Source organism: Euleptes europaea, chromosome 13 (genome assembly GCF_029931775.1).
Source record: "Euleptes europaea isolate rEulEur1 chromosome 13, rEulEur1.hap1, whole genome shotgun sequence".
Lineage (NCBI taxonomy): Eukaryota > Metazoa > Chordata > Lepidosauria > Squamata > Sphaerodactylidae > Euleptes > Euleptes europaea.
In genome coordinates, this window is record NC_079324.1 from 5,506,300 (window position 1) to 5,527,348 (window position 21,049).

At 47.0% G+C, this 21,049-nt stretch overlaps 1 protein-coding gene across 1 annotated transcript in view; it reads left to right on the top strand.

Annotated features, from left to right (window-relative positions):
- Nucleotides 1-2,941: 2,941 nt before the first annotated feature.
- Nucleotides 2,942-21,049, top strand: part of LOC130486366 (heat shock factor protein 3-like) — a 53,566-nt gene continuing 35,458 nt past the window's right edge. Inside the window, exons 1-3 of the mRNA XM_056859628.1 lie at nt 2,942-3,073; nt 12,153-12,261; nt 16,209-16,336. Coding sequence (XP_056715606.1) covers nt 2,942-3,073; nt 12,153-12,261; nt 16,209-16,336 — 369 coding nt within the window. The remainder of the gene's footprint in view (nt 3,074-12,152; nt 12,262-16,208; nt 16,337-21,049) is intronic.

The window sequence follows — 21,049 nt, forward strand, 5'->3', positions numbered from 1 at the left end:
GCACAGGATGTATCCGCCCCGCACTTAGTAAACTCCTTTCACACCGCCTACCCGGACAAGCCGTCCCCCTGGCAAGATGGGAGGGGGCCTTAAGGGGGGCAGAATGTCAGGCCTGTATCCCAGTTGCTTTCGTTTTCTCACTGATCAGACTCAAGGATTGTTATGCATACCTAAACGCCTTTGAAGCTGTGTGAACCACAGCCTGTTTGTGTTCTGTAATCTCTTGCTTTTTTTCATGCTTTTATACTACCAAGTACAAGTCAGCAAAAGCCATTGCTGTCACCTTTTCCTTTATGCTCTGTTAACTTATTTTGACCAGTTAAACCAGCTTCTTTGGACCTGACTGTCTCTGATGAGGTTTTTGGTTCAGATTGGGCCAAGGGCTTACACCTTTATACATTTTCTCAATAACGATACATTTCTTCTTTTCCCATGGTTTCATTTTTAACCAAGCAAACAGTTCTGCAATAAGCCAATTCTTTTACTGAAACATGAAGGTTCCTTTGCCTAGATAACGAGCTAGCAGAGCAGAGAAAACCGCTGTGTTTGCGATGTTGCAACACTGAGGAATGTTAGTGTATGTGCTTTATGGACTTTCTAAACCATCTTAATAATATCCATCCAAACATTCAGTTTACCATGGAAAAGGAAATTGAGGGTAAACTCCCATTTCTTGATACCCTTGTCATCCGTAAAACAAACTTTCAGTTAGGTCACAAGGTCTACCGGAAACCAACTCACACAGATCGCTACTTACACAAAAACTCCAACCACCACCCCCGACAGAAAAGAGGAATAATCAAAACATTAATGGACCATGCAAGACACATCTTGAATAAGGCTTGGCTTCCTGCCCTGAAAACCTCCAGACTAACAAAGACTACAGTCAACAATAGCCATGCAGATTAGCTTTGGATTTCACACATTAACAGATCACTTCAGGATACAATGGTTCCATATTAACATACCACACCCTCATTAGCACATTATCTTGATACTTACAGGACAATGGTTAGCACATTACCTTTGATACTTTTTGCAGGACAATGATTCAGCTCAACCCAACCCCTTTCTGACTATATATTACTCTTCCTACACACTTGACACTGAGAGACACTGTCCTTCAGTGTTACTCCTCTGAAGATGCCTGCCACAGCTGCTGGCGAAACGTCAGGAAAGAAAATACCAAGACCACGGTTACACAGCCCTGATAACCCACAAGAAGCAACCAAAATGATTAAGGGACTAGAGCATTGGTTCCCAACCAGGGGTCCGCAAGAACTAAATTAAGGTCCGCAAAACAAAGTTATAAACCCATAATAAATTAATATTTTCAATTAAAAGTTCTCTATTATAAAAATATATATTCAAATGTTATTCTAAGTTTAATGTTTAACTAACAGTTATGATTAAAGTTTACTTTCAAATTCTCGGAATTTTTATTTTGAACCTTGGGGTCCCTGCACCGATCAAAAAAGTCCTAGTGGTCCCTGGTCAAAAAAAGGTTGGGAACCATTGGACTAGAGCAACTGTCCTATGGGGAGCAGTGAGGACGCTTAGGGCTGTTTAGGTTGGAAAGAAGGCGGCTAAGGGGAGACATGATAGAGGTCTATAAAATTATGCATGGTTTGGAGAGAGTGGACAGGGAGAAGTTTTTCTCTCTCTCCCATAATACTAGAACACGGGGTCATCTTTTGAAGCTGGAGGGTGAGAGATTCAAAACTGATAAAAGGAAATATTTCTTTACACAACGCATAGTTAAATTGTGGAACTCCCTGCCCCAGGATGTGGTGATGGCTGCCAGCTTGGAGGGCTTTAAGAGGGGAGTGGACATATTCATGGAGGAGAGGGGTATTCATGGCTGTTAGTTAGAATGGATACTAGTCATGCTGCATACCTAGTCTCTAGTATCAGAGGAGCATGCCTATTATTTTGGGTGCTGTAGAGCACAGCCAGGACAATGCTGCTGCAGTCATCTTGTTTGTGGGCTTCCTAGAGGCACCTGGTTGGCCACTGTGTGAACAGACTGCTGGACCTGATGGGCCTTGATCTGATCCAGCAGGGCCTTTCTTATGTTCTTATGATAATCACAAAAATATCTTCTTTCGTTAAAGATTAAATGTACAGAATAGAATACTCATGCTCACTACAAGTACAGAAGACCATCAGACCTCTCTGGGTATTTGGTTCCTTACTGAAACGCCTATGTAATTGGATAAAAGTTCTTCCCCTTGAGTTAACCAGGATTCACGGGTGGCCAGCTGTATCTCGTTAGTATATGACTAAGGGTAATTTCAACACAGTTGTTTCAGCATAGGTTATTTGTGTTATTGAGCTTATTAGCATGTGCATAGCTCACGCGCCTCTGTTGTTTTGCATTGTTCCTTGAGGGGGATTCTTCGTGGCAAACACTAAAGGTTGCGTTAAATGGGCTCTTTACTAATGCGAAGCAGGTATGCAATGGATTCGCAGTCACTTCCGGGATGACGGTTCAGGGTGCAAAATTCAAAAAAAATATGCGGGCCAATTCAGCCTGAAACGCGCTGCTCATTACCGTGCCAACATGGCCACTGCAAAACGAGCCCCCCAGGAGGCCGCGCAGCCTCTCCCCACAAGCGGGCGGGCGGCAATTAAAAAGGCACATCTCTTTTTCGACAGCACCGCGGCAGCACGGAGACGAAAGGGTTAAGGGGCTTTCGCCACGTTCCGGGATCGACGGGGCAAGGGCCGTTTCGCTGCGCCTCTTTGAGGAGCTGCGCGGCACTGACGTCAACCAGAATCCAGGCGCCCGAGGCCGGCTCTCTCCCCGCGGACGGGCGTGAGGCGACTCAGCTCCTGGCGCCTCGTGTCGACGTCACGTTGGCCGGGCGACGCGGGAGGTGGGCGGGGCTGCGGCGCATTTCTCAGCGCGGTCGGAGGGAGTGTGGCGTCGCCGTCCGGGATGCAGCCAGCGGAGGCGGCGGCGGCGGGCGTGCCTGGGGGCGGCGGGGCCGCGGCGGTGCCCGGCTTCCTGGCCAAGCTCTGGGCGCTCGTGGAGGACCCGGGAAGCGACGACGTGATCTGCTGGAGCCGGGTGAGGGGCGCAGTGGCGGCCACACGCCCCTTTGTTGTTGTGGCCGCTCCCCAGGCGGGCGTGGCTTTTGCATTGGAGGGAAGGGGCTGCGCAAGGGCATGCAGCAGGAAAAGTTTTTGCGTGTAATGATCTCCCCCCCCCCCGGTGAAAGGAGGGCATCCCAGAGCAGTGATTCGTACAGGGATGCGACAGGCACCGTCTTATGAAGGCAGGTGGCTTTGCTGCACCACAAGTGATTGCGAAGCCTGCTTTTGTCAGGTCAACAGCCCTTCCCTATCCTTATGGGAGTGGTTGGAAAGAGACACGCCCAAGGGACATAGCAGACAGCCTCCCTAGTATAGTCAGTTCTTGCCTTATAGGGAGTGCTTGTGATAAATGTGTATTTCTGTGTAGGAATGCATGTGTGTGCTCACATTGAACTAATGTGTGTGGTGCAACAGAATATGTGACCTGCATATGGCACACATATGGGCACATTGTGCATGTATTCCACTGTCATAATAGTTGGGAAAAGAAAGCAAGTACATTTGCATTGTGTTATGGAAACAAGCATGCGCCCTGCTAACAAGGAAGCTAGCTGCTGCCTCCGTGGGGTTCAGTAGTATGCTGGACTAGGGGAAGGCATGTTGTATCGCAGTGGTTTTCAGACTGCATTCAGGACAATCTTTGGCAACATATCTGCATTCCTTAGATTAGAAGCATGGCTATGGCATGGCCGTTGAAAATGAAGCTGAGGGCCTTCCTGGCCTTGTTGCTGTCAGAGCTGAGACAGCCTCATAGCCACCACTTGTCTGCAGTCCCATAAGGTGTGTTCCAATACGTCCGTCATTGTCGGGGTTTGGTTTTGGTTTCTGTGTGATAATGGGACACTTGCATAGCAAGCCACTTTGGCAAGCAACTTCTAACAATTTTCAAAGATGGCCAAAGGCTTCACCTGTAAGTCACTATTTGCCTGTTTTCTGTTGGTTGGATCAATTTTACTGGTTAAAATGCCGGTGGTATGTTTAGTCTCCTGCTCAAGGGTTATAGGGTCATAAGCAACTAAAGTGATTTTTCTGCACGTAGTATAGTGTTCTATAAAACTACTTTCTCAAAGTAGGTAGCCATTCTCCTCTTGAAACTGTAAACATCCACAATTATTAGGATTGGCCTCTAGCACTGAGTAAATGCCGGCTTCTGTAAACCTGTCTACAAGTTACAGTGAGCACATGTACAATCTGTATAGTGCACACTTGATTTTTCTTTATACATATGTTGGGTAGTTCTCATATAACATCCAATGCATGTCTTAAACCCTCCATTTACCCAGGTACTGGTGCCCAGTTTCATTTTTAAAGTGAATGTGCTTTGGTTCTTTCTTACACACAGATGGGCATGCCTTGCCTGAAACACGATCAGGACTTATGTTTTCAATAAATGACTGGCCAGTACTTTATCCAAGCATCTTTTGCTATTTTGGACTTGGCACAAACTCGTTTGCTTAGTCTGCAAATATCCACCGTGGATCCCCACTATGCCTGCAACAGCAACGTTTTTTTCCTGTTCTCCTCATGCCCCATATTTTGCTTATCATCCTCTTTGCAGATGGATTCTATGAAATGTGAAAGACATGTCACTGTTTTTGACTCTTTCACTTGCTCCTAATGAAGAAATTGTTCTGTTGTTGCAATTTTCCCTCCGTTTCTGCAGGAGAGATGTAAGGTTCTGTATGCTGATCCATATACTTGAAATCTCATAGAGGCTTGACACCTCAGCAGGGTGATGTGTTTATTTTGTTGCCTTGTTTCTATCCTGCCTTTCTCCCCAATGGGGACCCAAAGTGGCTGACATCTTCCGTCTCTCCTCCATTTTATCCTCACAACAATCCTGTGAGGTAAGTTAGGCTGGGAGCATGTGACTAGCCCAAGGTCATCCAGAAAACTTCCATGGAAGAGCAGGTATTCACACCTGGGTCTCTCAGATCAAGTCCAACACTCTAACCCAGGGGTGTCGAACTCATTTTTTAGGAGGACCGGATATGACATAAATGCCAAGTGTAAATAAATAAATGGGGTGGTACTTATCAAGGATGTGAAGTCACATTGTGAGGTCACATCCTATGATGTCACTTCCAGGTCAAAGGTCAAGTGACGTCCCTCCCAGGACAACCTCATCCTGCCACTTCCTGTGAGGTCACTTCCAGGACCACTTCCTGTGAGGTCATTTTCCCCCCTCATTTAAATTTTAAAAACCCAGTGATCAGATAGAATCTTATTCCATACAGATAGTAGCCTACAAATACAGTCAGTAGCTCTTTGATCACATAGTGTGTGTGTGTGTGTTTTGCTGTCAAGTCACAGCTGACTTACAGCAACCACATATTGTTTTCAATGCAAGAGACATTTTTTCAATGCAAAAAAAAATCAATGCAAGAGATTATTTGCCATTGCCTGCCTCTGCATCAGATGCAGAGAATTTTATTTATTTACTTCCTGTATACCTCCCTAACGGAGTCCCAAAGGGGCTTCCATAGTTTTCCTCTCCTCAATTTTATCTTCACAACAACCACCCTGTGAGTTAAGTGAGGCTAAGGGTTAGGGTTAGAGATGGGATTTGAAACTGTGTTTCTCAGATCCTAGTCTTAATAGTCTCATTACTGCAACACACCTTAATATTTTCAAGTTCTGCCAATAATCCACAAAAGAACCATCTCTCCGTACACCCCATACTCGACATAATTCACAATAACCTTGGCCTGTCCCTTAAACATTTGGGGGGATGGAGGAGTAAGTGATCAAATGTTTGTATACACCACCAAATCCTTTAAACAGAGAACAAGCAGTTCTGGTTACTTTCATTTAATAGAATAGCTAAGAATCAGACTATGCTTAAAATTATAGAATCACAGAATCTTAACTCAGAAATGAACTCACTTGATAGCCTCAGCTTCAGATCCCTTCTATGCAGTTGTTTGATGTCCCTGATATCATAGCTCTCAAGATAAATAAAAACCTTTACCTTCAGTCTTTGCTATTCTATTAGCTTCTGGTCATTTCTGTCTCCTCTGTTTGCATGTGCCAGTGAGGTGTACAGGTTATCTACTACAAGGACCACCAAGTATCACATAACAGAGGGCAAGCTTTTGAGTTCTCCAGAATTCTTCAGACTTGATGTTACCCCCCCCCCAAAAAAAAGAGGAAAAGAAAACAAAGATGCTGGGTGGTTTGTGATGCAAAGTCCTGGTGTAGTACATGCTGTGCCAGGCGCTAAATGCATGCTGGGGAGGGGTTGCATATGTTTTTTGCTTTTTTAAAGACTTGCCCAGTGGAATGCAGATACCAGGGAAAGGCACTCTGTACTCCCTCAGAGGCATTGCCTCATCTCCCCTGGGTACTGAGGCAGGATCACACAGAGCAGGGCTAGTGGGGTGGGTTTTTCGAAGTGGGTGGGAGTGGTGCCCCCCCCCAACCAGAAGCAGCTCCTGCCTCTCCCCAGCCCAGAAGGAATTCAAAGAGTACTTGGCCAGTTATGTCAGCTAGTGCCAAATTGCATAAGAACATAATATAAGAAAGGCCCTTCTGGATCAGACCAAGGCCCACCAAATCCAGCAGTCTGTTCACACAGTGGCCAATCAGGTGCCTCTAGGAAGCCCCCAAATAAGACGACTGCAGCAGCATTATCCTGCCTGTGTTCCAAAGCACCTAATATATTAGGCATGCTCCTCTGATCCTGGAGAGAACAGAATAGCCAAGACCTATCCTAGGAACTCATCTTCCCCAGGACTGAAGGAAGAAAGGGGGAGAGGCAAATGCAAAAAGATGCATGTCGGTCACCAGGTAGCCAGCTCAGCACAGAAGAGCAGCTTTTCCCCAGCCAGCCAAAGGCAGAACGTGGCTGTTATATAGGATGAGCAGAGAGTAGCTCCTTCCTCTTCCCAGCCCAGGCTGGATAGGGAAAAAATGAGCCGGGAAGAACCACAGGCACCCAGTGCTCATAGGACTTACCCCCCCCCAACCAGGAGCAGCTCCTGCCTCTCCCCAGCCAAGGCTGGATGGGATAAAAAAATGAGGGGAGGGAGAGTCACCATGGGCTCCCAGCACTGGAAAAACTTAACCTCCCCACCCACCCCCGCTAGCCAAGGGCAGCTCCTGCTTCTTCCCAGCCCAGGCTGGATGGGCAAAAATGAGCTAGAGGAAGAGGCACCCAGAGCTAGGAGAAATTCACACACATACCCCCAGCCAGGACAACACCTGTCTCTCCCCAGCCCAGGCAAGATGGAATAAAAAATCAAGGGGAGAGGCACACAGGAAGAGCTAAGGGTGCCCAGCACCGGGAAAACTTCTCTCTCACACACACACACAGCTCACTAACCAGGGGCAGCTCCTGCCTCTCCCCAGCCCAGGCTGAATGGAATAAAAAATGTGGGGAGGGAGAAGCACCACCACGGGCACCCAGCACTGGGAAAACGTCACACACACACACAAGTGCACGCGCTAGCCAGGGGCAGCTCCTGCCTCTCCCCAGGCCAGGCTGGATGGAACAAAAAAACTAGGAGAGCACCAGGGAAGACCTACAGGCACCTGGCGCTGGGAGAGCTTCTGCGTGCCCCCCCTCCAAGGGCAACTCCTGCCTCTCCCAAGCCCAGGCCGGATGGGGGAAAATGAGCTGGAAGGAGAGGCACCCGGGAAAAGCCGTGGGTGCCCAGTGCTGGAAAATCTTCACACACACCCCCCCCAACCAAGGGCAGCTCCAGGCCAGGCTGGATGGGGAAAACTTCACCCACCTACCCCCCAGCCAGGGGTAGCTCCTGTATCACCCCAGCCCAGGCTGATGGAGAAAAAATGAGCTCGAGGGAGATGCACCCGGGAAGAGCAGCCAAACAGAAGTTGCTGGCTGTGATGAAAGGGTCAGGGAGGGAGGTATGCCAACAAAAGCAGAGAGGTGGACTCAAATGAGGAGAAACAACCTACCTCCTTGTCTAGCAACTAGTGGGCCAACAATGGAGCCTGATCACATGCGACGCTCTGTTGCTGCTTCGCGCACCCAGGAAAGGGGTTTCTGGCCTGGGAAGGAGGCTTCTGGGCTTCTGGGCTGGTGCGTGGGGCCCCGACAAGGGGAAGAAGGGGTGGCAGGGTTGCCCTGCGGGGCCTGAATGGCCCCGACGAGGGTGGGAACAGTGGGGAGGGGAGGCGGCGGGGGAGACGACGAGGCTTGGAAGGGGCAGGTGGAGGAGGCATGCTCGGCCCGCGGGGCAGGAGTGGCCCTGGCTAGCTGGGAAAGGGACGGGGAGGCTCTGCGGGCCAGAGAAAAAGCCGCGGGCCGCATGTTTGACACCCCTGCTCTAACCACTCCACCACACTGGTTGCAGGAGCGTGCTTGACAAAATATGACCTGCCTCTTCCCAAGGTTCTTTTGTGTTCCCTGAATAAAAATTGAACCAGCTGGTTCTGTACTGAAAGTGGGTGTGCGGCTGTGCAGCTTCCTTGGTCATCCCCCGAGCCTTTGGTGAAGTGTAGAGCTGTTCTGGCCACGGTCTAGTTTTCTGGGGCAGTGACCAATTTTAGAAGAGATTTATATGTCAGATCTAAAAATTACAGGGTTCTGTGGGGGGAAAACCTGAAGGAAATTTAACAAATAGCAAATTTAACAAATAGCTTGTGATTTCAGGCACCTTATTTAGCTTTTCAGTTCACTGTGGCTCTTTTAGGTATTTGCCAGCTAGCCTGTTCCAAAGAAATGCACAAGTTTGCCTGCATGTGCCTGCCTGCCTGTCTTAGTCATGTGTCACCTGCAACATATTTTCCATAACACTTCCGTGTGTTGTCACCAAAAGGTGATTCCTGGCCTCTGAGGGATTAACTGATAAGCCTTCTCCAGTTAAGTCTCCGCAGAGCACCGGCAATGAAAGCCAAACAAGCAGACAACTTAGCTGCTTTCCATTTGAACCATTCTTAATGAGATACTGTTTCTGTTTTTAAATGGCTGCTGGCTGCTATTCTTAGTGCTCTGGCAAGGCTTTTTCATCCTTCAGTTCCTTATCAGCAGGCACTGCAACCGTACTCAGCTATGACTTTCTTTTCTATGTTACACTCCTACATCCAGCTTGCTGGCATGATTTGTGATTCTTCCCATTCTTAATTCGGGGTTCCACTCTGGAAAAAAACATCCTTGTTTTTAGTAGTCTGTTGTGTCGTGTCCGCCCCCCCCCCCCCCGGCATCATCACTGTTTACATTCCAAATGGATCCTATTCTGAAAATACCCTGGGAACACTGGCTTTTTATTGGCGGCTTCTCATTTTTGCCATCTTACAGGAGCTGTGCATTTTTAAAAGACTTTTATTTGATGCCCTGCAGGTTCAATTCTCGCTCTGAGGCAGGAGGGCATCTTCAGCTCAGATTATCTCCTTCTCTTACTCAGGAAGGCAGGAACAAAAAACACCAGCCTTCCTGTCTCCCGGGGAGAAATGATCCCTCCTTCCTCTTAGGCCCAAGTTTGTTTCCTGCCTTTGATAGGGAGAGCAGCTCTTACAGCGCTTTGCTGCTTTAGGTCTTAGGAAACTAGCCTTTGTGTTTTAGGATCAACTTTTACCTTTTGTGTGTCTTTGTTGTTCTGTGTTGTCACTGGTGCTTTTGTCTTCGTCTCCCTCTTGTCCGCCCGGTTCCTTTCGCCTCAGGCTTAAGGCCAGGCAAAAATTTCCCGCCCAAACAAAATGGTGGAGACCTGCAACGATGAGTACATCTCGTCCAAGGATTTAGATCCGGGCTTGCTTGTTGCAGCTAATCAGAGCCAGGACGAACCCTCCTGCAGTCACAGCTGTGGCTCAGACAAGCTGCAGGTCATCAGCAAGACACGCCAAACTGGCTCCAAATCATAGAGATGGCAGTCTCAGTCAGGAGGCCAGGAGCGTGGGGGGGAGGTGGAGGTGGCGGGGAAGGCAATCCCGGCCCCTGGCAGGGCCAGGAGCAGCCGGGAGAGTGGGGGGGGGGGATAGCGGGGAAGGTGATCCTGGCCCCCAGCGGGGCCAGGAGCGGCCGGGGGAGTGGAGGGGATGGCGGGGAAGGTGCTCCTGGCCCCAGCAGGGCCAGGATCGCCCGGGAGAGTGGGGCGGGCAGGCTTGGCTCTTGGGCCGGTGAGGAGCCCTCCGGGGCTGGATCTGGTCCGCGGGCCGCCCGTTTGACACCCCTGGTCTAGACGGAAACTCTTTTGATTTAATTTCAACCCGTTGGTTCTGGTCCGACCTGGGGCAACAGAACGCCTTAGTGAAATTTGATAAGGGCGCCAAAAAGAAGAGGCTTCTAGCCTCACTCAGACGACGCCTTGGGCTCTCTCTTCCACAGTGTTGGAACAGCCCACCTCACTGCCTGCTCCACTAGAGCCCATGACTGGACAAGTCCCTCTCGCTTCGCAGAGGGCTTCTGGGGGTGACCCAGTTCGAGACGGCCACGAGGCTGCAGACGGTAAAGTACAGCCCCGCACGAATGCACGGGGGAGGGGGGACTTTCAGCTTTAAGTTTAGAGCTGGCAGAGCTCGTTAGGAGTGCCTTTGCAGAAAGGCTGCAGTCTCTGCAAATTGCTTCCCCAGCCCCATCCATTGAAGACTGCCCTACCAACCAGGAACCATGGAAGGAGCCTATGGAAGGAACGATTTCAGTCCACAGGGGTTGTCAGGACTGTGGCAAACCTCACTAGCCTACTAAGGCAGCCCAAAAAGCCCCCCCCCTTCTAGGTGTTCTGATATCAGTCTGTTCCCTGATTCATCCAATGATGAAGGTACAGAGGAGGGAACTTCCCCCGGCAGAAGAAAAGCAGATTAGACTCTTTGCACAGGAGGACTTTCAAACCCTCCTTTCCAAGGCACTAGCAGCCTTGGATTTGCTCCACTCCTTCTAGGGCTATTCCAGTGCCTGATTACTTCACTACCCTACTCAAGACCGAATGGGAGAAGCCCCTTGCAAATAAACAGTTCCCAGCTGGGGGGAAAATCTCTCTCTCTCTCTCTCTCTCTCTCTCACTCTCGAGACACACACACACAGGGATAAATGCCACTTGTTCACATGTAGACCTTATCCAGCATTACTGAGAGATGCAACCTTTTAAAGAAAGTTAATTACAGTACCTGTTAACTGACTTGTTTTTATAATTGGCATAACTGTTGGACTGTTTGGATGATTAAATAATCTTTTTCTAGATTAAGTCTGTGTTTTTAAAAGACTTGACCGTAACTGACAGTCTCTGTCCAATATCTGAGCAGTCAGTTGACCAAATCTTTTCTGATTCGTCCAAAGTTCAGCCCCCAGCCTTTTTGAGCCTGCAGACATCTTTGGAATTCTGGCACAGAATGGCTGCTGTGGGAGGCAGTGCCAGCCACAAAATCTCAGAATGAGGTCACGCTTAACTCTAATAGTAACTCTTCAGAATCTCAGGCAGAAGCTCTGTATAACAGGATGTCTTTTGAAATGAATATATTGTTTTAAAATATTTGTACACACAGCTTTTTTTCAGTCATACACTGAAGATCTTTGTGGTGTTGTGGCAGCTGCTGCCAAACCAGCTTTTTAAAGGTTTGCACAACTAATCATATCTCCAGTAGCTGATCAGAAGCCCCACCTGGCCCCATCTACGTTCTAAAAACACTTGACCGGCACCAGGAAAGGTCCATGCAAGCACCATGGATGCGCACAGGCACCGCGTTGGGGAACCATAGAATATTGCTTTGCTGGGGAACTGCTTTGATGCTCAGCCTCTGGGTTTTATGATCATTTTTAATAAGCTCTGGTTATATTAAAGAGCGTGTTTATCCTTTCAGTGGCCCCTTAAGGTACATGAGGCCAAAGAAGAGCTAGGGAGCTTGCCCACAATTATCTTTATGAGCTTTCTGGGCAAGAGGAAAATTGAATCTCAGATTTCTTGCATGCAAGCCTCCTGCACTAGCTCTTTCACCATGCTGCTTCTTGAAGAAACAAGTGAGTCCCTCCTCATTTTGCTTACCAGGCCCCTTCCTGGTGAATTCTAATGTGACATGAAGTGCGACTGTTGTGTAGGTGGCTCAGGGTTGTGTACCTTCAGTTTCTTATTGCAGTGTTTCTCCCATTTTTCTAGAATGGACAGAACTTCAGCATTCTGGATGAGCAGAGGTTTGCGCAAGAATTGCTTCCCAAATACTTCAAACACAACAACCTGTCCAGCTTCATCCGTCAACTCAACATCTGTAAGTGTCTGTTAACTTGGTGTGGTACTACCATTTCCTTTCTTCTAGGTGGAAAACAGATCTGTGGACTAAAGGAAGCTTGATGTTAGCAGCACAAAGCAGCCCAGATTGTGTCTGAATTGCAAGATAATGCTTCTGCCAAGCAGCTGTTTCTGCTTTGAGGGATAGCCCCTTCTGAAAGCCAAGATTCCTTCCCAAGTGCCTGCTGCAAAGGAAGGAGCTGTTAGTGGATTCAGGCTGACTGTTTCTATTGGAGACGCGGGGAGAGTTGGTATAAAGTTCATAGAAATTATAACTCTTATTGCCTTGGCTTTAAAACACCTCCTGGGGCTCTGTTGGAACTTACTGGGGTTTCTCCTAATGAGAATATCATTAATGGTAGAAAAAGCTTCTCTGTTTTACATCTTTTTTACCAGCAGTATCGCTCTCTCCCTGCAGTGCACAGCTGCAGATGAATTCTGTGTGATTTCTTTATAGTTGCCTTTTTTAAAGGCAACCAACGCATAATCAAGTTGCTATAATAATAATATATAAGTAATCTATACATTTGTTTCTCAACTGTGGCCCCCATCTACAGATATCTAAACTTGCAGATTGGGCCACACTTGTATTTCTCTGCAAACTTGGGTGATTCCCCCCCCCAAAATTTGCAGAAAAATCTGAAATCTTAAAAAAAAAATGCATTGAGGGGGTTTAAATTCCCCCCAAAGTAAAATAGATTTTTCCTACCTTCAGTGTGATGGTTAGTGGCGGCAGTGGATTTCAGCAGTTGCGCTGGGCCCAGCATCGGCTGTGGTGGAGCCTGGGAGCGGCAGCAGGCATGGCAGTAGTGAAGCAGCCCTGGAGCCATAGTGGGCCTGGCGCCGGCTGCAGAAGACCTCAGGATCTGCGGCAGGCCCACCGAGAAAGGGGGGGGGAGATTCTTGTAGGCTCTGATATTCAGGTTCAAGCACACAGTCCAAAACATAGTTCAGATTTTAAGTAGAATTCCACTAACTATTAGACACAAGATTAGGCACAATGCAAAACACCTAGTAATATACTGATAAAGATGCTCACTGAGTAGGTTGTAACTGTTGTAAAAACCAAGTCTGCTTTCTCACTAGAACATTCTGTTTAGGTACAGCTGCACTGTAGCTTTAAAAAATTCCCAAGCATTTCCAGCAACGAATTGGACAGCAGGTGTGCCATTGATCATCAGATCTGATCAATTCTGTTTCTGATCATGACTGTTAATCTCAAGATGTGCTGAATACTGTGTTGGAGTCTGGATACTGAGAGTTAAGATGAGTACAGATTCTGCCCTGACTTTTGCAGTGAAGCAATCAATACAAGTGGAGTCTCCATGTCTTCGGGAACAATACATAGGATCGAATGATTTGTTGTCTAAGTTCAGTCTTCTGAGAAATGCAATAACCCCCCCTTCTACTAAGTCATTCCAGTGCCATTCATATTGGTGTGTTCTGAAGCAGCTGTTGTTGGTTCAGTATTAGATGCGCTACTTTATGAGGGGGGTTCCCGTCCACCCCCACCCACCCCCGTTCAGCCCAACTGTTTGTAGACTCCTATAAAGTATTGTGTGCGAGTTCTAGTTTTTTCCTCCCAGCTTAATGTGCAATAGCTAACTTTCTCGTACGATAACATTCTTAACAATTATCCAACTGCAAATCAAATGATCATTTAACTGAACCTAAAAATTAAACTGAACAACAGTTAAAAATTTAGAACCCTGCCATCAAACAATTACATTACATTGCAACAGTGGCCATATAGCCTAATAACCAATAAATCATTAATCTGCAACTGGCCCCATTTGAGACCCCAGGAGCCAGATGAGATGATTCAGTTTTGCCTTTGTTCAAATGTTCGGCTGAAGGGCTGGATAGCTTTTCTCTCTTGCAGGTGTGTGCTTAGCTGATGGGGGAGGGGGGAGGCAAAGGTGAGGGCCATCCTGCTCCATGTGTGAAATGCAAAGACGATCTGGGTTGATGTTCAGGGAGTTATTTAGTAGATGAGATAATGACAACTGTGTTAAAACGACGGCCTTAAGAACAGTCTTAAATTTTAAAAATGTGAGGAACTCTGTTTAGCCAATAAATGTTTTCCTACCTTGATAATTAACTGGTGTCTACACCAGGGGTCGGCAAACTCATTAGTCAAAAGAGCCAAATATCAACAGTACAACGATTGAGATTTCTTTTGAGAGCCAAATTTCTTAAACTATATAGGTAGGTACACTGTTTATTAACTTAATAAACTTTAAAGTTTTAAGTCTTAATTAAACTATAGGTACAATGAATAAAACTTGATATCATATTTAATAGTGATCTTATTTATTGATAAAAATTAAATTGTAAGTCCATGCCATTTTCCCCTCCACGTCCGGAGTCCTCGTCTGGAGGCCTGGTCTACCGCCATAAAAGCCTATTGGTAGACCTGGCCTCCGGCTGAGTCCCATTGGGAGGCCAGGTCTACCCATTGGCTTTCTTGGCAGTAGACCTGGCCTCCGGAGGCCCATAGAAGCCAATTGGTAGAACTGGCCTCTGAAGGGGGACTTTTTCCCCTCCTCGGAGTCCAGGTCTACCGCCAAGAAAGCCAGTGGGTAGACATGGCCTCCCAATAGGACTCAGCCGGAGGCCAGGTCTACCAAAGGAAGCCCGCACTGCCCAACAGCTGATAGGTGGGGGGGGGGCAGGAACCGCTGAGCCGCCCGCCCAGCAATCGCGCGGCTAGAAGGCAAGGGAAAGGGGGACCCGGCCATTCTCCACGGCGGGGGGGGGGGAGATAGAGCACGCCCGCTCGCCAGCTCTCTCTCTCTCTCAGGTGCGCCGGCTCCGCAGCCTGGCTGCCGGCGCGAGTGGGCGCAAGAGCAGGGGCTCCGAACCAAGTTCGGAAAGCCGCACTCAATGGGCCAAAGAGCTCTGGAGCCGCAGTTTTGAGACCCCTGGTCTAGACTAAAGAACGTACATGCAGGAGAGCTAGAAAAAGGAGGTTCCCTGAGCATTGTTCACCTTGGTACAATGACGACTTGGTCTTGGAATAAGTGAGACTGTGGATGAAGCTGTGAACAGCAACAGTGAGCAGTGTTTGTGATGATGCTTCTGTCTGGCCATAGCTTTTCCTCTCCCGCTTCTTAAAACATACAGGTGTGTGACCTACATGGAGCAAAGAGCATGTGTGAGCAAGCATTTCACCTGGGGAGGATAATCGGTTTCTGTACTTTGGCCTTGTCTGTGTGGCTGTGTTAAATTGAGAGTAGACTCCTAATTCATCTGCAGATAGCTGTCGAATTCCACGCTGGAAACACTCCACTGCTTATGACAGTCTTGCAGTAGTTGCAAGGTACCATTAGGTTTATTGTACTAGGAAATGGTCCCAAAATGAATCAGTAACTGATGTGGGCTGTCTTAAGTTGAAATGCTGGGGGGGGGGGGGGAGCGGGGGAGAGAAAGAATGTTTGACCTGAATTTCTATCACCAACTACTTTCATTTGGTACTCTTTTGAGAACATTTTATTCTTTTGAAAAGGTTGTCTGTTTTTGATTGAACTGGAAGAGAAGATAATTTCCTGTTTTTAAAAGTGTGTTATCAGATAATTATTTCTGGTGAGTTGGGAGACCTTTTTTCTTACTAGGCAAAACCAAATTCTAAATTGCTGTTAAACATCTAGGTAATAATGGGTAAAATTCAAGGGTGAATTTGGAAGGGGGCATTTCTTAGAATCTTCTGGTATTGCTAGTGCGAGATCTTGAGCGGCAGCCTGTTGTATCAGTAAAAAGCGTCCGAAATAGTGGCAAGAGGATTGAGACGTTTGTGTCAGAAGACCCACCCGGGATGGACTCCTGATCCAGTGTGCCACAAAAGTTGTTTTAAACATAAGAGAAGGTTTAAAAAGGTCCCCTTGTTAACTTCACAAAAGGATGCTAAGTTTTCAAATGCCTTCACAGATGGCTTCAGGAAGGTGATTGCCCTGGAAAATGGCATGATGACCTCTGCGAAGAACTTGGCCATTGAGTTCCAGCACCCATTTTTCAAGCAAGAGAAGTTCAGCTTGCTGGCAAACATCAAACGCAAGGTAGCTCCCCCCCCCCAGCTTGCCCCCCCCCCCCAGTGAGAATGTCTAGTGTTAAATGGGATTGCTGTGTACATTCCAATCTCTCAATTACGTCTTGTTGTTCCTGGGCAGGGAGATCCCCAAATGAGAGTAAAAAGGAGTCTTCAGTTAAGTTCTCCAGATTTTCTCTGGCTTGGGATGCCTGAGAAGGCAATTCTTCCACCTCAGCATCTGTTTGAATATTTTGTTGGGAGGGTGAGTCCAGATTAACAGTCGCAGTAGTAAAGGGAGACTGCATTGAAGGTAATGTGGGTAGAGGATAAGACAGAGGGATATTAGTTTCCGTCTCCTTAGGGGACCCTTCTAAGTGGAGGTTCAAGGGTAAAGTTGTTAAAGTAGTCTGCTGAGCAGTAGCATGTTCGGCTTCCAAAATTTCAGTAGCCAGAGATTTATTATGCGACGGGAAACATGGTGTCTGAAAAGTAACTCTGTGTGACCTTAAGTCCAAATCCATCTCATAATGAGTTCCATCCTGACACTTGGTAGCCAGATTCCCTGGCAATTTAAAGGTCCTGGAAATTGCGTCCTGAGATGATGATTGCAGGGAAGAAGGACCTTCACCATTTAGGGGATGAACAGTTGGAATTACATTCGAATTGTCAGGTTTGATAGAGTTGACTCCATCTCTTGTCTGTTTCTGTTCTGTTCTAATATTACTGAGAGGGACTACTCCTAAAGCATCCTTTGTTGGTTTAAATAGAAAATCTTTTCCCCTTAACTTGAGGCACAGGGGAGCTTGCACACAGTTCTTAAAAACTCTGGTCACCCGAATTCCGTATTTCCTATATAAATTTTTTTGGAGGTGTAGCATCCTAGAAGAGATATCTCCATTTTTAAATTGTAGAACCAATCTGTTATAAATTCCCACTCTGGGGAGTCTAAAATAGGAGCGTAGGGATATAGTTGAGATATTGCAGTTAAGCAATTGGCTCAATGAAAGGGTAATGGCATTAAAATTGCTCCATCTATAGTAATCAGTCTGAGAATTAAAAAAGATAGCCAAATGGTTCCGTTGAAATGTCAGAGAAGCTGGTGGAGAATGGATCCGAAAATCCTCTTTCGTATTTGGCAAGTCAGCTGCAGTCAGTTTGTTTGGTTGCGGAAGTTCAAAGTCTGCCTTATCATTACGCATGTTAGGCTTGTTAAGGCTTACAAAACGGTCAATAGCTTCCCTCATGGAGCTTACTTTGGCTTCTATGTCCTTGACTTTAGCTAATAACATAGCCATGGATTGAGAGGTTAAAATTGCTTCCTTAGAGAATATATCCAGGAGTAATGCAGGTAATTGCTGGCAGCAGTGTTGACGTGGGTTTAAATCAAGAGGAGTATCCTCCTCTTGCAAAACTCCCTCTTCATCACCCGGGAGTAATGGGGTTTCTGATTCTAAAGCAGCAAATCTGTTAACAAGTCTAATTACACCAGGTTGCGTTTCAGAGGCATTGTTGTCAAGGACGTACCTATCTATTTTTTGTTGTTTGCCAACTTTTAAGCCAGTTGTTTCGGAGGAGGAACGTCGGCGTTTTCTTGTAAACATAGTCTCCTTCAAGCCTTTAGAGATTTTTCCAGCCACAGTGTTACTGATTTATCTTTAAAACAATTCTAAAAAGACCCTGAGATTATTTCAGGTTTCAGACTGATAGTTAAAACACCCTCAGATAGTTAAAAGTTGTAAAAAGAGAAGATAAAAGTTTTCACTTGAGGAGAGAGTGGACCGGAGCTCCTAACAAGACGCCATCTGTGAAGGTAGCTGCTGTCTCTTCTCTTGATGATCAAGTGCATGTAAGCGGCTCTTTCTTGGGAGGTAGCAGCGGGGTGCCACTGGGTATGCCTCTCCCCCATTTTTTCATCTGGATGCTGTTAAGTAAAGCCTTGACCTCTTTCTGGCTATTCTGGCCCTGTAGAACAGAAGGTCCTGAACCATTTTGAGCTAGCAGGCACCTTTGGAATTCTGATTCAGGGTGGTGGGCGCAGCCGCAAAATGGCTGCTGCAGGAGGTTGTAGCCAGCCACAAAACGGCAACAGCATCTTACCTTCAGTCACACAGTGAAGATCCTTGTGTTATGGTGGCAGCTGCTGCCAAAACAACGTTTTTTAAAAACCTGCACAGCCAATCAGAAGACTTGTGGGCAAAAGCTCCACCTGGCCCCGTTCACTTTCCAAAAATGCTTGGCAGTCAAGAAGAAAGGCACCCACGGGCACGACATTGAGGACCCCACTCTAGAATATTCTTTGTATGCCACTCAAAGTAACTTTTAACAGATTTTTTTAATCGGAAATCTTTTTATTCATATTTAAACAATACAGGGGGAAATTTCAATATCTGTACATTCCAAATAAGTTACGTTGAAAATTTGCAAGCTTCAGCTACCCCTTCCACAGCTCTGTGCCGCTCACTGTTCTTGGGCAGGCGCATATAGCTAAATCTCATTTCTGGCTTAGTTGGGATTTTTGTGTCTCTTCCGAGCAGTTATATCTGGCAGGAATATTTGCCTGGGGACCTGGATTGTGAGCTGCAGTTGCTTCTTCAAGAATCCTCCTCAAAGCCATTTTCCGGGTTCTTGGACAGGATCTGGGCTCTCCCCAACCCCCCTTTGAACTGACTTCTAAAACAGTTCTGCTGCCACTGTGATCTTTTAAAGGTTGATTCTAAAGTGGGCAGTTGTGGCTTGCATTTCTAAACTGCCTTTTCACATTTTCTGAATTCTCCACTACTTAGAGGAGGATTCCTTTTTAAAAATGGTGGTGTTTCCAATGTGTGTTGTGTTTTCATCTGACTGCTCTTTATTTGATCAATAGTGCAGACTGCGGGGGTATATCTAACTTCCTCCAACTTTGTTATCATATAACTAAATGACCAGCTCTTTTGCCGTCTATCTTTTGATCATCGGTATATGTTCCAAATGCAAAAGCCTTTAAAAAATTGCCTTCTCGTTCTGGGGGAAGGGCATCTTGCAGGTTCGTGGGTTTTACCATCACTTGGCCTGGGAGGCAGGACTAAAAATTCAACTTCCTGTCTTCCTGGGCGGGAAAGCCCGCCTAAGCCAGTTTCCGTCCTGCCTTGATCAGGGAGACAGCTTCTCGTTCTGGGGGAAGGGCATCTTGCATGTTCGTGGGTTTTACCATCACTTGGCCTGGGAGGCAGGACCAAAAATTCAACTTCCTGTCTTCCTGGGCGGGAAAGCCCACCTAAGCCAGTTTCCATCCTGCCTTGATCAGGGAGACAGCTTCACCCGTTGGCTCCGACCGTTTTAGGATTTTTCTCTCATTCCTCTAGGCCTTTTCTTTCTATTACCTACTTAGATTCGTCTATTCGGTATTTCTCCTGAAGGCCTGACTTTTTCTTCGGCTCCCGAACATCCTATTTCTATCCGATCCTTCTCCCTCCCTCCCCCTCCCTCCTCATAATTCTTCTTCGCTCTATCGAGCAAGATGGCGGACAGTCCAGACAACCATCCACCAGAAGGATTTACAATACTTCTTGGAAGACCTTCGTATTGTGGTATAGAAGAAAGCACACAGACCCTCTTGTCCCGGGTATTCCCAAGATACTGGAATTCCTGCAAAATGGGGCGGATCAGGGCCTCAAACCCACCACTCTGCGCCGTCAGGTGGCGGCACTCTCAACTGTCATTCCAACCATCGAAGGCTTCTCTCCTTCTAGACACCCTCATATCTTGACATTCCTAAAAGGGGTCATTCAGGTGAAACCTCCAATCATTCATTGCTTTCCTACCTGGCGCCTCAATGTGGTTCTAGCGGCTCTTACCAAACCACCTTTTGAGCCTATTCAAGAAATTCCACTGAAAATGCTGAGGATGAAAACCATTTTTCTGACAGCGGTTACCTCCGTGCTCTGTGTTTCTGAACTAGGAGCCCTCTCAGTGTGTAAAGGGTTCTGCATCTTCCATCATGATAAGGTGGTCCTTAGACCTGACCCCACCGTCATCCTTAAGGTGAACTCGTAGTTCCTGTTTGCAATGGAAGTATATCTTATGTCCTTCTGCCCGAATCCAAAACACCCCAAGGAAAAAGACTGGCACAATTTGGATCTCTGTGGAACTCTTAAGGTGTACCTCAAACACACAGCATCTGGATCTCTGTGGCACACTTTGGATCTCTGTGGAACTCTTAAGGTGTACCTCAAACACACAGCATCTATCAGGCATTCAGACTCACTGTTCATTTCTCTGTCCAATCTTGCGAAAGGAAACAAGATGTTCAGGGCGGCTATAAGCTACGCTGTAAGACTTACAGGGCTAGCAAGATTCCGGTCCCCACCGGGATTACTGCACACTCTGTACACAGCACGGCTACTTCGGCAGTCTTTGAGAAACAAGCTCCCCTGGAAAAGATCTGCCGTGCGACCACCTGGTCCTCGGTTTTCACTTTCATAAAACACTACAAAATAATTCCATGGCCTCAGCTGACGCAGCCTTTGGTAGAAGGGTGTTACAGCATGTCTTGGATGATCAATAACTCCCACCCAATGATATAGCTCTTGGAGATCCCACGAACCTGCAAGATGCCCTTCCCCCAGAATGAGAACGGAGCCTTGTTTACTCACCGTGAGGGCTCCTTCTGTTTTGGGGTCGAAGGGTATCTTGCCCGTCCAGATGTTAGTTTAACTGATCCAAGACATCCAAGACATTCACAAGTGGGGTCTGGGCAGACAGG